Below are 18,097 nucleotides of genomic sequence, written 5' to 3' on the forward strand. Positions count from 1 at the left end.
AAAGATAAAAGATGTAAGAAATTACTTGATGTTTTGACATTCAAATATTGTAAATTGTAAACTCCACAGCTTTCTTTTACAGGAGGTACATTTTCTAAATGTCTAAAAGAAATAATTACCTAGGGCAGATACCTAAAATCTCCCTTGGAAACTTTTAATATTTTTTAATGTTCATTTTTTTGATGTCATAGCAATATTAAATGGTGAAAGAGATAGTGGCCTGCAGGTAGTGCAGGGAGCACCTTTCCTGTTTTCTATACATTTAATCAAAAAAGATGCAGGATTTGTTTACTCAATTCTTTGCACAGTAGTTATATATCAGATAAACATATGGAGCTTCTTACTAATACAAGGAAAAAAATCTCTTCATGTCTATATTGTCTAAAGACTGCTGATTCTCATGTTGGAATGATATACTCCATAGGCCACTTTGTGTATTTATGTACTAGGTTTTATTCCTGCCAGGAAAAAATTACCCTTCTAATTTTGCATCTAGCATTGAGTAAATGAGTACTTGTGGCTTTACGAGAACAGAGGATTAAGGAAATCACAGAATCATAAAATGGCTGATGTTGGAAGGGAGCTCTGGAGGCTGTCTGAACCAGCCTCCCTGCTCAGGCAGGGCTACCTGGAGCCAGTTGCCCAGGACCATGTCCAGATGGCTTTTAAACATTGCCAAGGATGGAGGTAGATCCATGATGCTTTTGAAACAGACTTTGCGACTTGCTTTTTGTTTATAACGTATCCTTACCATGACTTTTTATAACATTTAGCAGATATCAGAGTCTTAATTGCAATTTTCCTAGCCTCAAAATAGATACCATAGATACATCCTCTAGGACATAAAGAATTGTTGCTGATTTTCTGGGCTTATCTGGACTGGTTAACACATTCATCTCTGTATTTGCCATTAATATACCTAAAAATAAAATAACAGGTTTCTGCGGTTACATTGATATTCTGCATGTATTACTTTGGTAGTGTTGTTGGAGTGTGCATAATTCTAACAAAATCTTATGCTATGAAATTTTGATTAATTTGACATTTATTTGGGCTTAAGAGTCACTCTTTGTAGTTCAGTGAAAATGGTGGTCATAATCTAATGACAACCTAGTTGATAGGTGAGCACTTGCGGTTTATTTTTTTCCTTCAGTTTCTTTCTACAAACCTTTTACATAACACTGTGTAATGTCTTAGTGTATTAGAATAGTTAGAAGGCAATTATTTTTATAATCTTTTAAGAAAGAAACTGTCATGAGCTTTTTTTTTAATCTGTAAAATAATCTTACAGTATTTTCAGCCACAGTGGTCTACTTGCATATGCAATTTATGACTAGATGTTAATTTATTATACTAATCTATTATTTTTCAAGAAGTATAGCAGTTCTTTAGTTGTCAACATAATACCTATTTATAGTGTGTGATATCTGATATTTAACATGTTCTTTGGCTTGTAAGATATCACAGGTGCTTTGATTTTTAAATGGTTATGAGGATTTCTAAATAAAGTAACTGTCCAAAAAGATGCTACAAAGGGAACTTCATACAGAAATGCATGAAACATTGTGCCAGTGAAGTTTTAGTGTAGTAAATCTGATTTTCTTCTTTTCTTTTTTTTTGAATTTCAGATTTATCCATGGCAGTACAAAAATTTTCACAGTCTCTACAAGATTTCCAGTTTGAGTGTATTGGAGATGCTGAAACTGATGATGAAATTAATATTGGTAAGTACATTCTGTACTCTGGTTTCAGTAACATTTTATATTGTTTCTTATATATTTAATAGAGTATCACAATTATAATGGGACAGTTAACAGTTTTTCTTTAATGGAGCATATAACAAAAATAGCAAAATTGCAAATCGTGCAATGCTAAATACACATGTAAAAAAACGTCTTCATGACATAGGTTGGTTCATTGTAGTGCAAAATATTCAACAGTACTTTGTCAATTGAGTCAGCTGTGATTCTTATAAATTCTGCTGCTAATTTTAATTTGCAGCCAGTTTTTGTTGGGATACTAAAATACATAGATGTTTCCTATGAAATTACGTATGTGTGCAAAAAAACCACCTAAGTGCCTAGTAAGACACAGGAAGTATCTAAGGGTCTAAACCCAGGAATGTTTTCTTTACAACTTGCACATACCTAAGTACATAGTTGTCTCAGCTTTTGCCAGTAAAATTTATTAGCTACTTCATGTTCCATCTCTGTGCACTCCCAGCTTCTGTGTTTGCAGGATTGAACAGCTCATCTTGTCTTGAATGTAAGCCTCCTTCATATATTGAAAATACTCTTCCCTCAGCATACCTAATCCTGAAAACATTTCCAGGTTTCAGAAATTCAGGCACTCTTTAGTGCAAGGCATTGCCATGGTTGCAGTGATGCGTTTGGGCAGTAGCACAGCAGCTGGAGTGCTCTAGCTCCCATTGGTGAGAAACTTAGATTATAATCCATTTTCAGAACGGCTAAATTAAGTGTCATGAGTCTTGCATATCACATGATCCCCGTTTCTCTCCTAAAACACCTGAAAGGAAGGAAGACGGTAGTTAGAGTAGTTGCTTCTAAAAATAAATAATTTGGCAGTACAAAAGGGATCGTAGGACTTGTTAGTACTTTAAAAAATAGTATTTGGTCACTGTCTTCCACTAACCTTTGGCAGGGGAGATTTAGTGTTACTGATGTATACAAGTGGGGGAGTGAAAACACTGAGCTGCTTCTGTTCAGATGTAGAATTGCATACATTCTTCAGGTGTATCAAGCTTGGAAAGATATAAAAACTGAATTGTATGTTTGTGGTCTTTGGCATTCTGCCTATTATTTCTTGGCTGTTAAAAGTTACCTTGTACATATTTTACGCATTTAAACTAGAATATTTCAGTTGTATCTCTTAGGTTTGGTCAGTAACTTTCTTAAAGCTAAAAGGTTTTGCATGTAAAATGAGGTGACTGAGGACAAAGATAACTCTCATTTCACTTGTAACCTAAATGTAGCAAAGAAAAGACATTGTTTGGACATTAAACAGGCATTTAAAACTATTTAGGAAAAAAAAACACAACAGACTTCATGAATCTTGACAGCTGATTTATTTCACTTGGAGCTTCAAAAAAAGAGATTTCTAGCTTCTAAAGCACCCATTGCTTGACGGATTGTCATGTACATCAAAGGTACTTGTAAGAGTAAAAGGTAAACTGACAGGAATCAAATTAAAATCTAACAGAGCTTGAATGATACTGTGTGCTTTTACAGGGTAAGGCTCAATTTTTTATCTCCCTTGAGCAGTGACCTAGAATTTGTACATATCTTTAACATGCCCCAACAAGATAGATGTTTGCTTATCATCAAAGACTGCTTTGTACAGATGAATCCTGTTCTCTATGCATCATTCTGCCTTCACCTCCTTTTTTAGAAATATCTGGGACTGTGCAGGCCACTGGGAAGTCTTACTTCAGGCTGCAGTGATACTCTGACTTATGGACTTAATACAGGGACTCTATTCTGAAGATTTAAAAATACATTTCTGTTTCAAGTTCAGCATTGGAAATCCACCCTAATCTCCCTAAGGCTGGAAATTGATGCTCTGATTAAGGCTTCTTCTGTCAAAATGTGATTATTTCTGTTAAAAAAAAAAAAAATAAAATTGAAATATACATGATTTTTTTCTTTTTTTTTTCTTACCAGCAGGAAGTATTTCCAGCTGAGTTGGTAGCTCCATGAACCTTTTTTTTTTTTCATAAAACCATAGAACTATTCAGGTTGGAAAAGACCCTTGGGATCACCGAGTCCATTCATCATCCCTACTCTACAAACTTCTCCCCTAAACCATATCCACCAACACCACATCCAAATGACCCTTAAACACATCCAGAGATGGTGACTCAACCACCTCCCTGGGCAGCCTATTCCAGTGTCTAACCACTCTTTGTGTAAAAATATTTTTCCTAATGTCCAGTCTAAACCTCCCCTGCTGCAGCTTGAAGCCATTCCCTCTTGTTCTGTCACTAATTACCTGTGAGAAGAGACCAGCACCAACCTCTCTACAATGGCCTTTCAGGTAGTTGTAGAGACTGGTGAGGTCTCCCCTCAGCCTCCTCTTTCTCAAACTAAACATTCCCAGCTCCTTCAAGCATTCTTCATAAGACACAATTTTAAGGCAATACTAGAGTAGAAGGTCTCTGTTCAATAACTAAGCACAACATAATTTTGGGGTTTTTTTTTCCAACCTGAGCTCTAATTACTGCATTCAGTTTTAATTGCATTTCGTTTAACCTGTGCCTTTTTAAATGCTCTCATCTATTCCAATAAGCAATTTACACAATATAAGTGAGAAGTGGTTTTAGTTAAGCTTCATGACACACTCAATAAGCACAGAATTATGATGGTGTTCTTCATATTTATTTTAATCCACCTATTATTTAATCCAGTGATTTATTTAGAGGTTTTAATTTCTTTAAATTTCCAGCTTTGATTTCTAACTTATTATTTTTTTAATTTACAAATGTTTAATTCTTCCATTAAAATCTTTATCTTTTTTGACAAAAAATGTATGTGTCTGTGTAATGCATTTTCTGTAATCTTTCCCTATGGTTGCAAGTTACTTACCTGCATAGCCACTTTCAGATACACCATGTGCAGTTCTTTGTCAGACATTGTGCACGGGTTGTCACCTATTCCCCTGACTCTCTTCAACAGCAGACCAGCTTGTTCACAGGATCACAGAATGGTTCTAGTTGGAAAAGACCTTTAGAATCATTAAGTACAACCATAACCCAACTCTAAACAAATAATGTACAACTTCTTTTCTAAAACTATAAACATCAAAGGATTCGAGCTATAAAAAACTTTTTCAGATGTTGAGAGATCTGCCAGCAAGTTTGTTTTGGGAAACAACGATCCCCTGCTTTGCTGGCTTTTCTCATTAAATATGAACAGCTAGCAACAATTGCCAGTGTTGTCTCTTCCTCTGTTTTGAAATGCATGTGGCAGCATGTGATCTATAGCAACACAAGGGCCAAAAGATTTGATAGGGCCATACTAATTGATATTCAGCTATGGATATTAGCTCCAGTTGCATGTGATTCAGCCAAGCTGTAATTTTTTTGTATAATTGAAAAGTTATTCTGAAAGTGACATCATTAAAGCAAAAACAGCACAATAAATGACAGTGAATCGTTAGTACTAAGGAGGCTTAGTAATGAAGGGAATACTATGATGGGAGAAGCTGTGGATGTTGTCTACATGGACCTTAGTGAATCTTTCAACACTGTTTCCCACAGCATTCTCCTGGAGAACTGCCTGATATGGCTTAGACCAGTGTACACTTTGCTAGGTAAAAGACTGTCTAGAGGACTGGGCCCAAAGAGTTGTGGTGAATGGAGCTACGTCCAGCTGGTGGCCAGTCACAAGTGATGTTCCCCAGGGCTCAGTGTTAGGCCCATCTTGTTTAATATCTTTAACAGTGATCTGGACAAGGGGTGCACCCTCAGTAAGTTTGAAGATTACACCAAGTTAGATAGAAATGTTGATCTGCCTGAAGGTAGGAGGGCTCTACAGCAGGACCTAGACAGGCTGGATTGATGGGCCGAGGCCAGTTGTATGAGATTCAATAACACCAAATGTCTGGACTTGCACTTGGGCCACAACAACCCCAGGCAACACTTCAGGCTTGGGGAAGAGTGGCTGGAAAGCTGCCCAGAGGAAAAGGGCCTGGGGATGTTGGTTGACAGCTGGCTGAATCATAGAATCATAGAATGTTTGGGTTGGAAGGGACCTTAAAGATCATCTAAATCCAAGCACCCTGCATTGGCAGGGACACCACCCAGTAGATCAGGTTTCTCAGAGCCCCATCCAACTTTAAATACTTCCAGGGTTGGGGCAGCCACAGTTCCTTGAGAAACCTGTTCCAGTCTCACCGCTCTCGCTCAAAGAATTTCCCCTAATGTCTAATGTAAATCTCCCCTCTTCAACTTTCAATCCATTACCCCTTGTCCTCTCACTACAAACGCTTGTAGAAAGTCCCTCCCCAGCTTTTCTGTAGGCCTCCTTCAGGTACTGTGAGGTCACTGTGAGATCTCTTTGGAGCCTTCTCTTCTCCATGCTGCACAACAGCAACTATCTCGGCCTGTCTGCAAAAATATGAAATACTATAAAATGACATTGAATGAACGTAAAGGAGATCAGACATTTGTTATGCCCTGTGAGAGTTTTGTGCAAAGTAGATTAATGATTTTAACCTGTTTCAGGCCTTACAGATAACACACCATATTACACAGATGGGATAGGTGCAAATACTATATTTTTAATGAACAAGTGTCTTTTTCCTCAGTATACACAGTGTGGGCATATGTATTGCAAGGCGTAGGTTTGCCAAGCTCCTCTATTGCTAGTATATGCAGCTTGTGTCACCTGATTCTTTTCACAGGAATCTCCCTGTTCTCTTATCCTCTTATGTTTTGCTTTTGTTATCTGGACTGTGGCTTATAAAGATGAAAATAAAAATTTTCTCCTATTTCTTTGAAACTGTCTTGTTTCTTCAACAAATTCTTGTCTATTTTGTATTATGGCTAGTTATATATCAGTGAGATTTAATATCAGAAGTGTAAGACTGTGGTCAAGGCAAATAAATACATTATGATATTCTGGCATTTTACTTTAGTATCTGTTTTTTATTAGTTTATGCTATTTAGGAAAAAAACACTGAAAGGCATGTGTATTTTACTCTTGTCATTGCTGGTTTTGAATTTTTTTTCCTGAAGAGAATTGTATTGTGGCAGATGTTTTAGGTAGCATCAGATGCTTGATCTAGGAATGTAAAAGGAAGATAAGAAACCATGAAATCATTATTAATTAAGCTATAAGGAATAGGTCAGATATTCTAAAATGTGATGTATTTCCACGTGGGAACTAAATTCTCCTCTTGCTGAACAGTTGTGGCTCATGTGATGTTTGCTGACTCACACCTTAAGTTGTTCATGGGTTTATTAAAATTGCTAGCAACTAACCATCTACAGAACTGTTAACTCATACCAGGCAATTATATTCTGCACATCTTTTAGTTTCAAGTTGAACTTTGAAAAATCAACTGGGAAGAAGAACAGAAAGAAAAAGAAAGAAAGAAAGAAAGAAAGAAAGAAAGAAAGAAAGAAAGAAAGAAAGAAAGAAAGAAAGAAAGAAAGAAAGAAAGAAAGAAAGAAAGAAAGAAAGAAAGAAAGAAAGAAAGAAAGAAAGAAAGAAAGAAAGAAAGAAAGAAAGAAAGAAAGAAAGAAAGAAAGAAGCCTTTTATAGCAGTTGTTTGTTAGAGTGCACTGCTGTGTTGTTAAGGCTCTCTTGTTTCAGTGGAGCAACAATGTCAGAAACTGAGTCTTCTTTTTCGGTTGTACTGGGCATCCACATGCACATTGCTTTTGAGTTAGCAGCTGCTGTGCCCTCTTGGAGAGTCTGTCAGAGGACAAGCATCCAGTCATTCAATGCAGCAAATAGATCTACCTTGGGGAAATTTGTCTATAAAACTGCACAAAAAAGAGACAAAAACCAAGAAGATTCCCTTCCTCCATGTCTTATAAAGATGTAAAAGGTTAATTTATATTAAGAGGTACTAAATTATGTTGTTGGTGGTTTTTTTTTATGGTACAAACTGTTCATGCAGTGCTTTATTAAAATGGAAAAAAAATATAGGAGATTTATGCCTGCTTGAAATGTGTGGAGGTAGAAGGCAAATCTTGACAAATCAATCTCTGGACATAACAGTCTCTAAGTGAAGAGTGTCTTTTGGAGCCACTCAGTCTTAATCAGGACCTTCAGAAGATAGCTGTCAGGCTAGTCACAATTTCAAGCCACATATGTCTTCTGTTTGTGGTGTGCAATGGCTTCTTGAATTTGCACGGATGTTTTGGAATTATTTATTAAATACCATTGAGCCACCTACAGTCTAAATCACTTGGATAACCTACGGGACATCCTTAATCACTTAGCATTAGCTTTGATGTTCAAGAAAGTTCTTTGTAGGACTAATACTCTTCATACTTTGCGCTGAGTTTCTACTACATAATTGGGTTTCTGAATGTAATCACCAAATATCAAATAAGTTTAAATTGATTGCCAGTGGCTCAGGTCTACTGCTGCCTTATCCAAATCAAGGAAAGAGGAGGATCTTGCTACCTCCTTGAAGGTGGAGTTCCAAGGGTGGATTTTTTTAGTATAGGCATCATCCTAGTAACTTCCTTGGTGCTTGAGTTGTTTGACCTTGTGGAACATATTAAAGTGTATTTACAAAAGGCTTTTTTTTTTTTTTTTTTTTTTTTTTAATGGGTGGGGAAGGGCTGAGTCCTGAATTAGCATAGAAAGATATTGATGAATGAGAATGAATTTGCATAGAAAGATTCTATGCTGTTTTCACACAATATTTACGTGCCTAGATTTACCAGCTCTTTTTATTTCAGGTGAAAGAATTATTTTTCAACTGAACTTCTTAGATGACCTTCAAAGCAACTTTGCATGAGCTACTTTTAAGATCAGAATCATGGGATAGGGTTATTTGGTACTCCTGTTGGATTATTTTTATCTACAAAAGTTAAACAGTAACAAATTATGGGAGGAACTCAGTGCAATCAGGGTGTGAAATGCCTGAAATATTTGTTTAACACTTGTTAGATCTGTTCCTACCATTATGGTTTTTTTATCCCTGTTATGTATTTAAATAAGTGCCACCCATTTCCAGAACACTATTGACTCCAAGAAGTTAATTGATTTTATGCTAGTGCTAGAATCCCATACAGGCTTCAAAACAACATCTGCAACAGAAAGAGAAGGTTGGCATTCTGGTGGTCCAGCCCAGAGCTCTTTTCCTTGCTGTTGAGGTGGCTGATGCAGTTCCTGCCCTTCCTGTCTGTCCTACCCTTCTGTGGCAGGAATAGCTGGCTGCAAAGTAGATCTCCTGAGTCACTGCAATTTGCATCCTGGTGTGCCAAAGGAGTCTAAAATCAATGCTAGATCATTTTAATATATTGGACTGCAACTGTCTTGTCTCATACTGCTGCTTGCCTTGGAGCTCATGCTGTTGACAGAAAGAAGTTGACTCAGATAATGGACAGCAGTGGTTTTGGTTGTCCTGGTGCATTCTGCTAAGGAGATTAAATGAATCAACATTTGATGCGAACAGCTGAGTAGACAAGTAGACCAGTCCATACCACTCACAGGTGAAGATGAAGTATCTGTTGTGTTCCTCATTAATAGTCTGAAATCCTGGACTCTTGTAGATGCGTTCTACTTCATTGTCATCATTCCATGCCTTCAACACACCTCTCTTTCCCTCCTTCATCACTTAGTTTTCTTATTCCTAGAGTTGGGAATCCCAGTGGAAGTATGAATGCCCGTGGGGAGACAGTCTGAGAACTAGAACTGGTTTGAAAATAACTGGTAGTACCATGGCTGTGTGTAATACACTTCTAGTTAGCAACAGCCACTCATTTTCAAAACAGTTAGTGGTTTGATTAACTCAACTTGAAGATACTCATCTTCAGCCTTGAGCAAGTAAGATGAAGGATTTGTACTTTCTGAAATCCAAAGCCTTTATAGAGTTTAGAGTTCTAAGCACAGGAAGTCCTTGATCCCTTCGTAGGCCTCAATTAAAAAAACCCACAATTATGGCAAACCTAACATTTGTTGAAGTCCTTGGTGATATTTTTCCTAATTGAAGTGCTTCATCATTCAGGTAACAAGTGCACTAAATTCTACAAATCAGAATAACAGTATTAATGATTCTCAGCTGAATTCTGAACATGTTGATTTTCCTTTTACTTACCCTGTCTTTACTCATAAAAAGCCACACACAAACAAGGTTTGTACAGCTGGAAAGACTGAGATATCTGTGTTTTTTTCCCTTCATTTAAAGTATGGATGTGCCTCTGAAGAATCAGGGATTGGCAAGTGAGAAAAGTAGTCATAATTCTAATGTCTTTGTTTATGGAATGCTAGGATTGAATATTACTTCTGCAGGTCAGTCTATGGTCCTGTGGTTATTTCCCACATTGTGCTATTACTCAGCTGTTCAAAAAACATAACAATTGATTTCTTAGAATGAAAGATCTGTATTCATAATCAATTTATATCAGGATTCTTTCTAGTGGAATTTGGGGAAAAGAGAACAAAGGAAAACAGGAGGAGATCGAAAGAATTTCTGATTTAACCAAAACCCACCTTCGATCTTATCTATTTCTGAATATTCCATCATTTTTGAAGCAGTTCTTCCTCTGGCAGGCATAGCCTGCCAGTCAACTCTGGAGAATTCTGATCTATTTCAAGGCAAAGTTAATTTAGTTAAAGATTAATTGGATTAAGTGGATTTATACAGTGTAGGAGCTAGGCTGTTAGTTTCAATAAGGACCAATTCAAGCTGTTAGGGTTTCAAAGTAGGTCTCCAGAAGCACTTTAGGATGACTTCATACCTGATAGGCAAGAAGATAATGTATTGAATATTGTTCCCCACACCCTAGTGAGCTATGCAGATATGGAGCCAGCCCAGCCTCAGGACTGCCATGCACGTGGTTCTATCAGGTGGAAACAGAGGCTGATCTCTCTTTGGCAGATAGAATAATTTTAAATTGTATTTTGTAGAGAAATAGAGATCCTTAATGACCGCTTATCTAAAACCATTATATTTTTTTCTGTGAGAACATGGTGAAAATAGAAGATTTCTTGTGGCTGGTCACAAAAGCCTCCACTCCTTCATAGAAGTGTAGAAGGAAGGGGAGAGACAAGAAAAGTTATTTATTAATTCATGGAAAGTTTTTGATACCGTGCTTTGTGAGACCAAGTGACTATCTGGGAGGATCCATTCATTCCCATGTTTCTACAAAAATTGAAGAGATTGCTTAGGTGATTTAAAATGCTTCTGCTGTTGCTTCATGATGCCACAGTTCGGGAGAGGTGCTATAGACTAACAGTTCAGAATGGACATTTTCTATCACAGATCTACTGGTGTTATGCTGAAGAATTGCTGTGTTGAAGAATTCATGCTACAGTAGATAAACTTCTAAATTGAATTATGTATTTTTTTAAATAGTTGCTGCATTTCTAGTCAGAGTACAACACAGACACAGGGTTGATATACTGAAGCTCTTTGTTTAAGAAGGTGTTAAAGGTGTGATTGTGGTGGTATTTGAATAATTGTCTGGAGTGGGTTTTTTTTGTTCGGTTTGGTTTTTTACTTTTGTTTAATCCATTTAGACTTTTCTGTCTGCATTTGCTTTGTGAGGTTCTGCTGAGTAGAGGATGACAATTTACTAAGTCAAGTAACTGGTTTTCTTTAAATTGTGTAAGATTATATGTCTTAAGGTGAGACCTCAAGGAGGTGACATTGCATGTCTCCAAGTGTTGTGTTTGACAAGTGCTGACAGTGAATCTGGAAATTCTAGATAGCCTGACTTTCCTGTGAGTCATCTTGATTTGTGTATAAACATCTGTAACTTTTTTGGGAGATTTTTTTTGAAAAGGAGTGGAGTGGAAAGTGTAAATATTGTGGCTCAAAGCATTGTTTTAACTTTTATACAAGGTTTATGTGTATTTGTTTAAATATCTGTGACACAATAGCTACTTTTTATAGGAAAGAATTCTTGAGTATGGTTACTGTTTGTAACTGGATTTAGATAGTTGAGCTGACAAAGGTTTGTTTCAAAAAAACTGTATTGGGGAAAGGATTTTTACTTCTAATGGCTGCCCTACATTTTTATGCTTTACACATGTTTAGGGAAAAAAACCTTGATAAAATACCTTGCTATATTTGATACTCTTCAGTTAAAATTCCAGCTGCCTAATATGGTATGTATGTATTATACTGTACATGCAAACACACAATGCAAAGCTTTGGACTTTGATTAAGCTTAGATCTTGATTTATTGCCTTATATGGTTCAGATATTAATCTGCACTTTGAGGCATGTGTATTGTTCTCAGACAGGAGTTTCCATCGTTACTGTGGAACTTGCTGGCCTCTTCTGCTGGTCTTGCCTTTATAGTGTGACAAGACTGGTCAGGGGAAGTGCTTGTGCCTGGTATACAGCCAGCAATGGAAGGGCTTTAAACATCTGTTCATGGGGAACACTCCCTAAAAAACATATAATATAAGGATTGAATGCCATAAAGCAGCGGAAGTCAAGCGGGGAGACTGTTCCTGAATCTGTGATAGTTTAATTTCTGGTTTTGTCTTCATGGGGAATTGGGAGCACTTCTTCCCCCAGCCATCTCTCTGTCCTAATGCCATAAAGAGCTGGTGTGCTCCCAATTATAGAACAAAAGGCTGCCAATTTTACTGTGAGTTTACAGTGCTTTAGGTCAAATGAAGTAGAGAAAAGGCTTGGATTTTGTTTGCTTACTTTTAGTTACATAGATTCCAGTAGCTGTGCTGTGATAAAGTTCTCTGCTTGCCAGTATGTAATGGAAGATGAGATGATACTATGTAGTCCTTGAAGCATGCATTTGGGCATAAAGGTATTCATTTTGTCCTTTTTCTTGCTTTCTCATTTGTGTAGTTCCTTTGCAGAAGTTTTAAACCAGGCATTTTCTATCTCTTTGTCTATGTCAGAAAGTATGATAATGGATTTGTTTGGCAAATTTTGATTTATTTTTGTAAGGTAGCACACTTATTTTCAGGAATTGAAAAAAAATGGCATAACGTATTTTCAGGAATTGAAAAAAAATGGCATAATACCTTTCCTCACAGTGCAAGGGGAAATTGCCACAGTAAACAAAATCAGTTGTATTTTCTGGGATGGTCCATCTCTTATAGCAATGGACCCTATTTGTTTTTTCTTAAGGGTGTGTCTGTGTTAAGTCAGGATAAACCATCCTTGAAATTGGTTGATTTTTAAAAAAATTTTTAGTTAATCTAAGTTCCATGTCTGGAATTTGCTTCAAAAGATCATGGTATATATTAATAAAAAAAGCATTGGTTAAGTCCTTGTAGAGTTTACTTGCCAGATTAATTATGGAGCAGATGATATGAGTGTTCATTTATTGAGTATGAAATTGCTTCACTTTGTCTGTTCTGAGTATGTTTTGATTCTATCACAAGCAATACAGACTAGACAGAGTTGCCTCTAACTTTGTGTACTTTCCCATCATGAAATTCTTCAAGGAAATTTGTGGTTATTAGGGCTGTGAATATAAACCACTGTCTGTTGGCAGAATTCCCTGGCAATTTGAGAGTGTCTGACAGGGTATTTCCGTGTAATTTTAAAACCTGTACACTGGAATCTGTGCTTCAGCCTGTGTCTTTAACTATCAAAAGTATCTTTCATTGTATTATAGGAAGGTACAAATAGCTTCCCCCTCCCCCCCGTTCTTGCAAAGCTTGTGGTAAATGTAAACACAGACTAAAGGAAAGCATGAAGTCTGTATTACAGATCCATAAAATCTGATATCTAGATTAGGGAAGTAAGAGAAACCAAGTGGAGGATAAGGCAGCGTATACAATGTTAATTTTCCAAATTTAGATGACACTGAAACCCCATGAAGAGATGAACCATTATTTTGTTATTCTATCTTCTTTTTCCACAGTGGAATCTTCTGATATAATTTGTCTTTTGACACCAATACTCAGTTCCAAATTAAAGTGCACCTGATGTGCTGTTAGCATAGTAACTGGAATTTGCATAAATACCTAAGCAATATTAACTTAAAACTGAACAAAAGAAAGCAGTTACTCTGTTTTCTCTAGTATCTTGGGAGCAAACCCCAGAATAGAATGAAATTGATAAGACAAGCAATGGTTTCAAATCCTACGCTCCTCTCCCTTTCTTTTGTCTTCTCCTCTGCTTTCCCAATGTATACTACTTATTATATCAGTCTTCCAAACTGAAGTTTCTCCAAAAAATTTGCCAATTGTTAAGTGAGAGAAAGATGTTGAGTAGAAGTGGTAGAGGAAATAGAAGCAGCCAATGAAAAATGGAAACATGAGTAATAATCAGGAAGATTTAGCAGACATGTAATTGTTGAAATACAGCTTTTCTGAACATCTGTTTTAAAAAATAGTGTTTTCTGTAGGAATATGAACAGTTGCAGTTGTCTAGCACTACTGTTTTAAGAATTATATTAGAGTGGTGCTCAAGCCCAGTCAGAATTGGGTATGAATTATGTATGCTTTTCACAAATTATTCTTTATTTCAGTTTGCAGACTAAGGTGCTGATCCTGTAGCATGTTCCCTTTGGGCTAAACCGTAGTTCCATTTAAAGCTGTAGATAATTGTACACTTCTAATGTATTACAGACTTTATTCATTAGAAAAAAGGAAGAAAAGAATTGCTAACAAGGCAGTCCATGTTGTGACAGTAGGGAAAGGAATTCTGTGTTGACTAAGGCAAGGCTATATTTTAATTCATAGCCATCATATTGAAAGATAAAGAGAATGGGAGGCTCTGAGGGCCTTATTTCAAGATGATCCATCTTTGGATTTACATTTTGGCATGTTGGAAACTTGTCATAGTGGTGACATTTTGATACATCCAGTTTAGTTACCAACTACAATTCTTGTTAAGGGCAATGGGTACAAGTTGGAACATAGGAAGTTCCATTTAAATATGAGGAAAAACTTCTTTATAGCGAGAGTGACAGAGCCCTGGAATAGGCTGCCCAGAGAGGTTGTGGAGTCTCCATCTCTGGAGATACTCAAAACCCACCTGGATATAGTCCTGTGTAAAGTGCTCTAGGTTATCCTACTTCAGTGGGAGAGTTGGACTAAATGATCTCTAGAAGTCCCTTCCAAATCCAACAATCCTGTGATTCCGTGATTCTGTGAAAGTACTGAGAAAGTAGGTTATGGTCTCCTTATTCTAGATACCTGTTGTGGCCTGTCAGTGTTAGTATGAAATCTGCAATTTTTCTGTTGCTCCTCTTGTCCTCCTTTTCCCATTTTCCTTTTCTTCTGTACTTTCCCAGTACAGAAAAGCTATAGAAATAAGGGTGGAATTTTTTTTTTTACATTGTGGTTTCTTGAAAAACTGCTTGAATTAGCATTTGTGGCTGCAACTAGTGCTAATCATTAAGAGCTCTGGAAATAAGTCTCTGAATTAATAACTATTAAATAATATATTTACTTTAATGTTAAAATTGGAAAAGAGAGTTTGTTCTCCCAGTCCTTCTGGAAATTATGGAGCTTATATTTATTCTGCTTTGCCACCTAAGTCTAGTAAGCAGGTGTTAATCCTGAGGAAGTTTCTTTATGGGTCTTAGATCCATCTTGAATTCTGAATCAGTAATATATTACTTACTGGATATGACCAGTTCTGGACAGAGGATATACTTGACTGACCTTTTGGCCAAAATGTGCTGGAAGCAATGTACAGCACAGTCCTGGCATTTCCTCCCATCAGTTCTGGAAGTTATAAGGAACTATCTGTCAAGCTTGCACATGTTTGCCTCTTATAAGTAAGATGTTGTAAGATCAAGTTTCTATGTGTATATTTTTTTTTCCTTGCTGGGATTCACATATCTGAAGATAGTGGTGATACCTGCTTAGAATACTATAAAATGTTTAGTGTACTTCAGAATATTTTCTTATATTATATAAATATAGTTTGCTTGTTACTATATGTGTTAGTATATCTTAAATCAACACTCCATTTCACAGAAAAGAGTATGTATTTTTATTCTGTCTTCCACAGTACCTTTCCTTTCTATCTCAGCTTGAACACTGCCTTCCAGACTTGGCATTATGTCTTTGAATTCAGTATTGGTCATATAAAACTACTAGGTTTCATGCAAGTTACTTTCCTTTTTTCTTTAAATATAGATGACATCATACTTAAGGTATGTAACATTTAGCAATCCATTGCTAACACTACTAGTAAGCTAATTGTTGATATAGTAGCTTCAATAGTGTCCATAGCATATTGTTTTAAGGTGATAGATTTTGTTATAAGTATATAACAAAAACTTCATAAAGTTTATTAAGTACATGTGGGGTTTTTTCCTGTGAACCAAGGGGTTAATTTTAATGCAGTAAACCAGAATTCTAGATCATAAATTAGGCATCTTTTTAATAATACGTTCTATAAATTCAGATAAATAAATTCTTACCTTTTTCCATTCCTCCCTCATTCACTTAGTCCTACACCAAGCTTCATTTCCCTTTTGATTATGCAACTGTATCTGTTTGTGAAGCCATACAGTACATTTGAAATTACACAAATAAAAATGCAAATGAAACACACACATCTTTTTGCAAGAAAAAAAAAAAAAAGGAAAAGAAAAAGGACATTGTCAATGTACAACATTAAGGTTTAAGCTGTTGGTACGGTTAGTTTGCTTCCTTATGAAGCATATTAATTAAAAGACAATTTACTAATAAAGAGGGTTTATTTTTGGCTTTTTGGTGAGGTTTTTTGTTGGTGTGTGGGTTTTTTTTCCTTTTTTCAAATAGAGTAATGGGAGCTATTTCTCCTGAACAAGAGAAATTTTGCAGCAGATTATTGCTGGATTGGGAACACTCCAGAGAAGACAGCTAGCAACCTGTTCTAATTGTGATGAATAAGACCGCAAGTGTACTGCCGGGAACATATACAATTGTTTTTACTTGTTGGGTGTTGCTTTTCAGAGACATCATTTCCATCATGATGCCAAGTCCTTTGAATAGCCCTTAAATAAAAAGCAGACTGTAAAACTATGTGGATTTTGTAAACTAGTATCTCCTAATGACTTAGAATAAAGTATTAAGGCAGCACTTCGTTTTACTTAAAATGATGCAGCAAAAACAGAAGGGCTTTTTGAAAATATTTAAAAATACCTTCATGTTTAATATGCTAGGTCACATTTTGTACTTTACATTATTGGTATGTTTTCAGAATTTATTTCTTATCAGCACATTCCCATGACATTTCCGTCTTGTAAAATCTTAACCCTTCCTCCTTCCACCCCCTTTTGTATTTACAGAGTTCACTGTAATTCTTCTGTGTCTTTTCTGATTAAAAAGAGCAGAGGAAGCAAAAGAAAAATGTTGCAGCGTTAGTAAGAAAAGGTTGTGAGGCCTGTGTGTAATTTCCGGGCTTCCTGCAGTGGGCTGTGGGCAGTGGGCTACGTCTGACACAAATGGTTTTGATTTTTAAATCTTTTGGTTTTAAATATGCAAGAGCACCTCAGATTATTATGGCTGAAGTATCCATTTGTTTCCTGTTGAGAGCTGGGTATACACAATCTGGTGTGTGTAACCTGTGCCTTGAGTAGGTACTGAACTCCTGAGAGGGGCCTGGTGGGCCTGGTTGTGGAGGGTAGCATCACCCCTGCCCAACTCTGTGGGGTGTCCTAGTCCCACGGACCAGCTGTCCTGGGGAGACCCAACTCCCCATGGGGAGCTCTGCGCTGTACATCCTTCCATCTGCCCAGCACAGTCCCCAGGTCAGGCAGATCCTCCGGAAAACTGTGCAAAGGCACACTGAAATTAAGGAGATAATGTGTGACAGCCAGCATGTCTTCACCAAGGGCAAATCATGCCTAACAAATTTGATAGCTTTTTACCATGGGGTCACAGCATCAGCAGACAAGGGAAGAGCAACTGACAATCTATCTAGACTCATGCAAAGCATTTGACACTGTCATGCACAACATCCTTGACTCTAAATTGGACTTGATGGATGGACCACATGATGGATAAGGAATTAGTGGGAAGGTTGCAGTCAAAAAACTTACTGTCAACAACTTCATGTCCAAGTGAAGATCAGGGAGAAGTGGCAATCCACAGGGCTGGGTATTGGAACTACTCTGTTTAACTTCTTTGTAGGTGACATGGACGATGGGATTAAGTGTATTCTCAGCAAGTTTGACAATGACACAAAACATGAGGTGCAGTCAACACACTGAAGGGAAGGAAGGCCAGCCAAAGGGACCTTGGCAAGCTTGAGAGGTGGACTTGTGTAAGCCACATTAAATTCTACAAGGCCAAGTGGAAATTCCTGCACCTGGGTCAGGATAATCCCACGCATAGATAAATCGGGTGGAGAATGGATTGAGAGCAGCCCTGAGGAAAAAGACCTTGGGGATGTTTGTTGATGAAAAGCTCAACATGAGCTGGCAATGACTAGTTGCCCAGAAGGCCAGCTGTATCCTGGGCTGCAT

The 18,097-nt window shown here is 37.0% G+C and overlaps 1 protein-coding gene across 2 annotated transcripts in view; it reads left to right on the forward strand.

Annotated features, from left to right (window-relative positions):
* ARHGAP42 (Rho GTPase activating protein 42) overlaps positions 1-18,097 on the forward strand; it is a 158,302-nt gene that overhangs the window by 37,962 nt on the left and 102,243 nt on the right. For both annotated transcript variants that reach the window (XM_051609081.1, XM_051609092.1), the window contains one exon: positions 1,629-1,724. In XM_051609081.1, the coding sequence (XP_051465041.1) occupies positions 1,629-1,724 (96 nt within the window). The remainder of the gene's footprint in view (positions 1-1,628; positions 1,725-18,097) is intronic.

This window comes from Apus apus, chromosome 1 (genome assembly GCF_020740795.1).
Source record: "Apus apus isolate bApuApu2 chromosome 1, bApuApu2.pri.cur, whole genome shotgun sequence".
In the NCBI taxonomy this organism is placed as follows: domain Eukaryota; kingdom Metazoa; phylum Chordata; class Aves; order Apodiformes; family Apodidae; genus Apus; species Apus apus.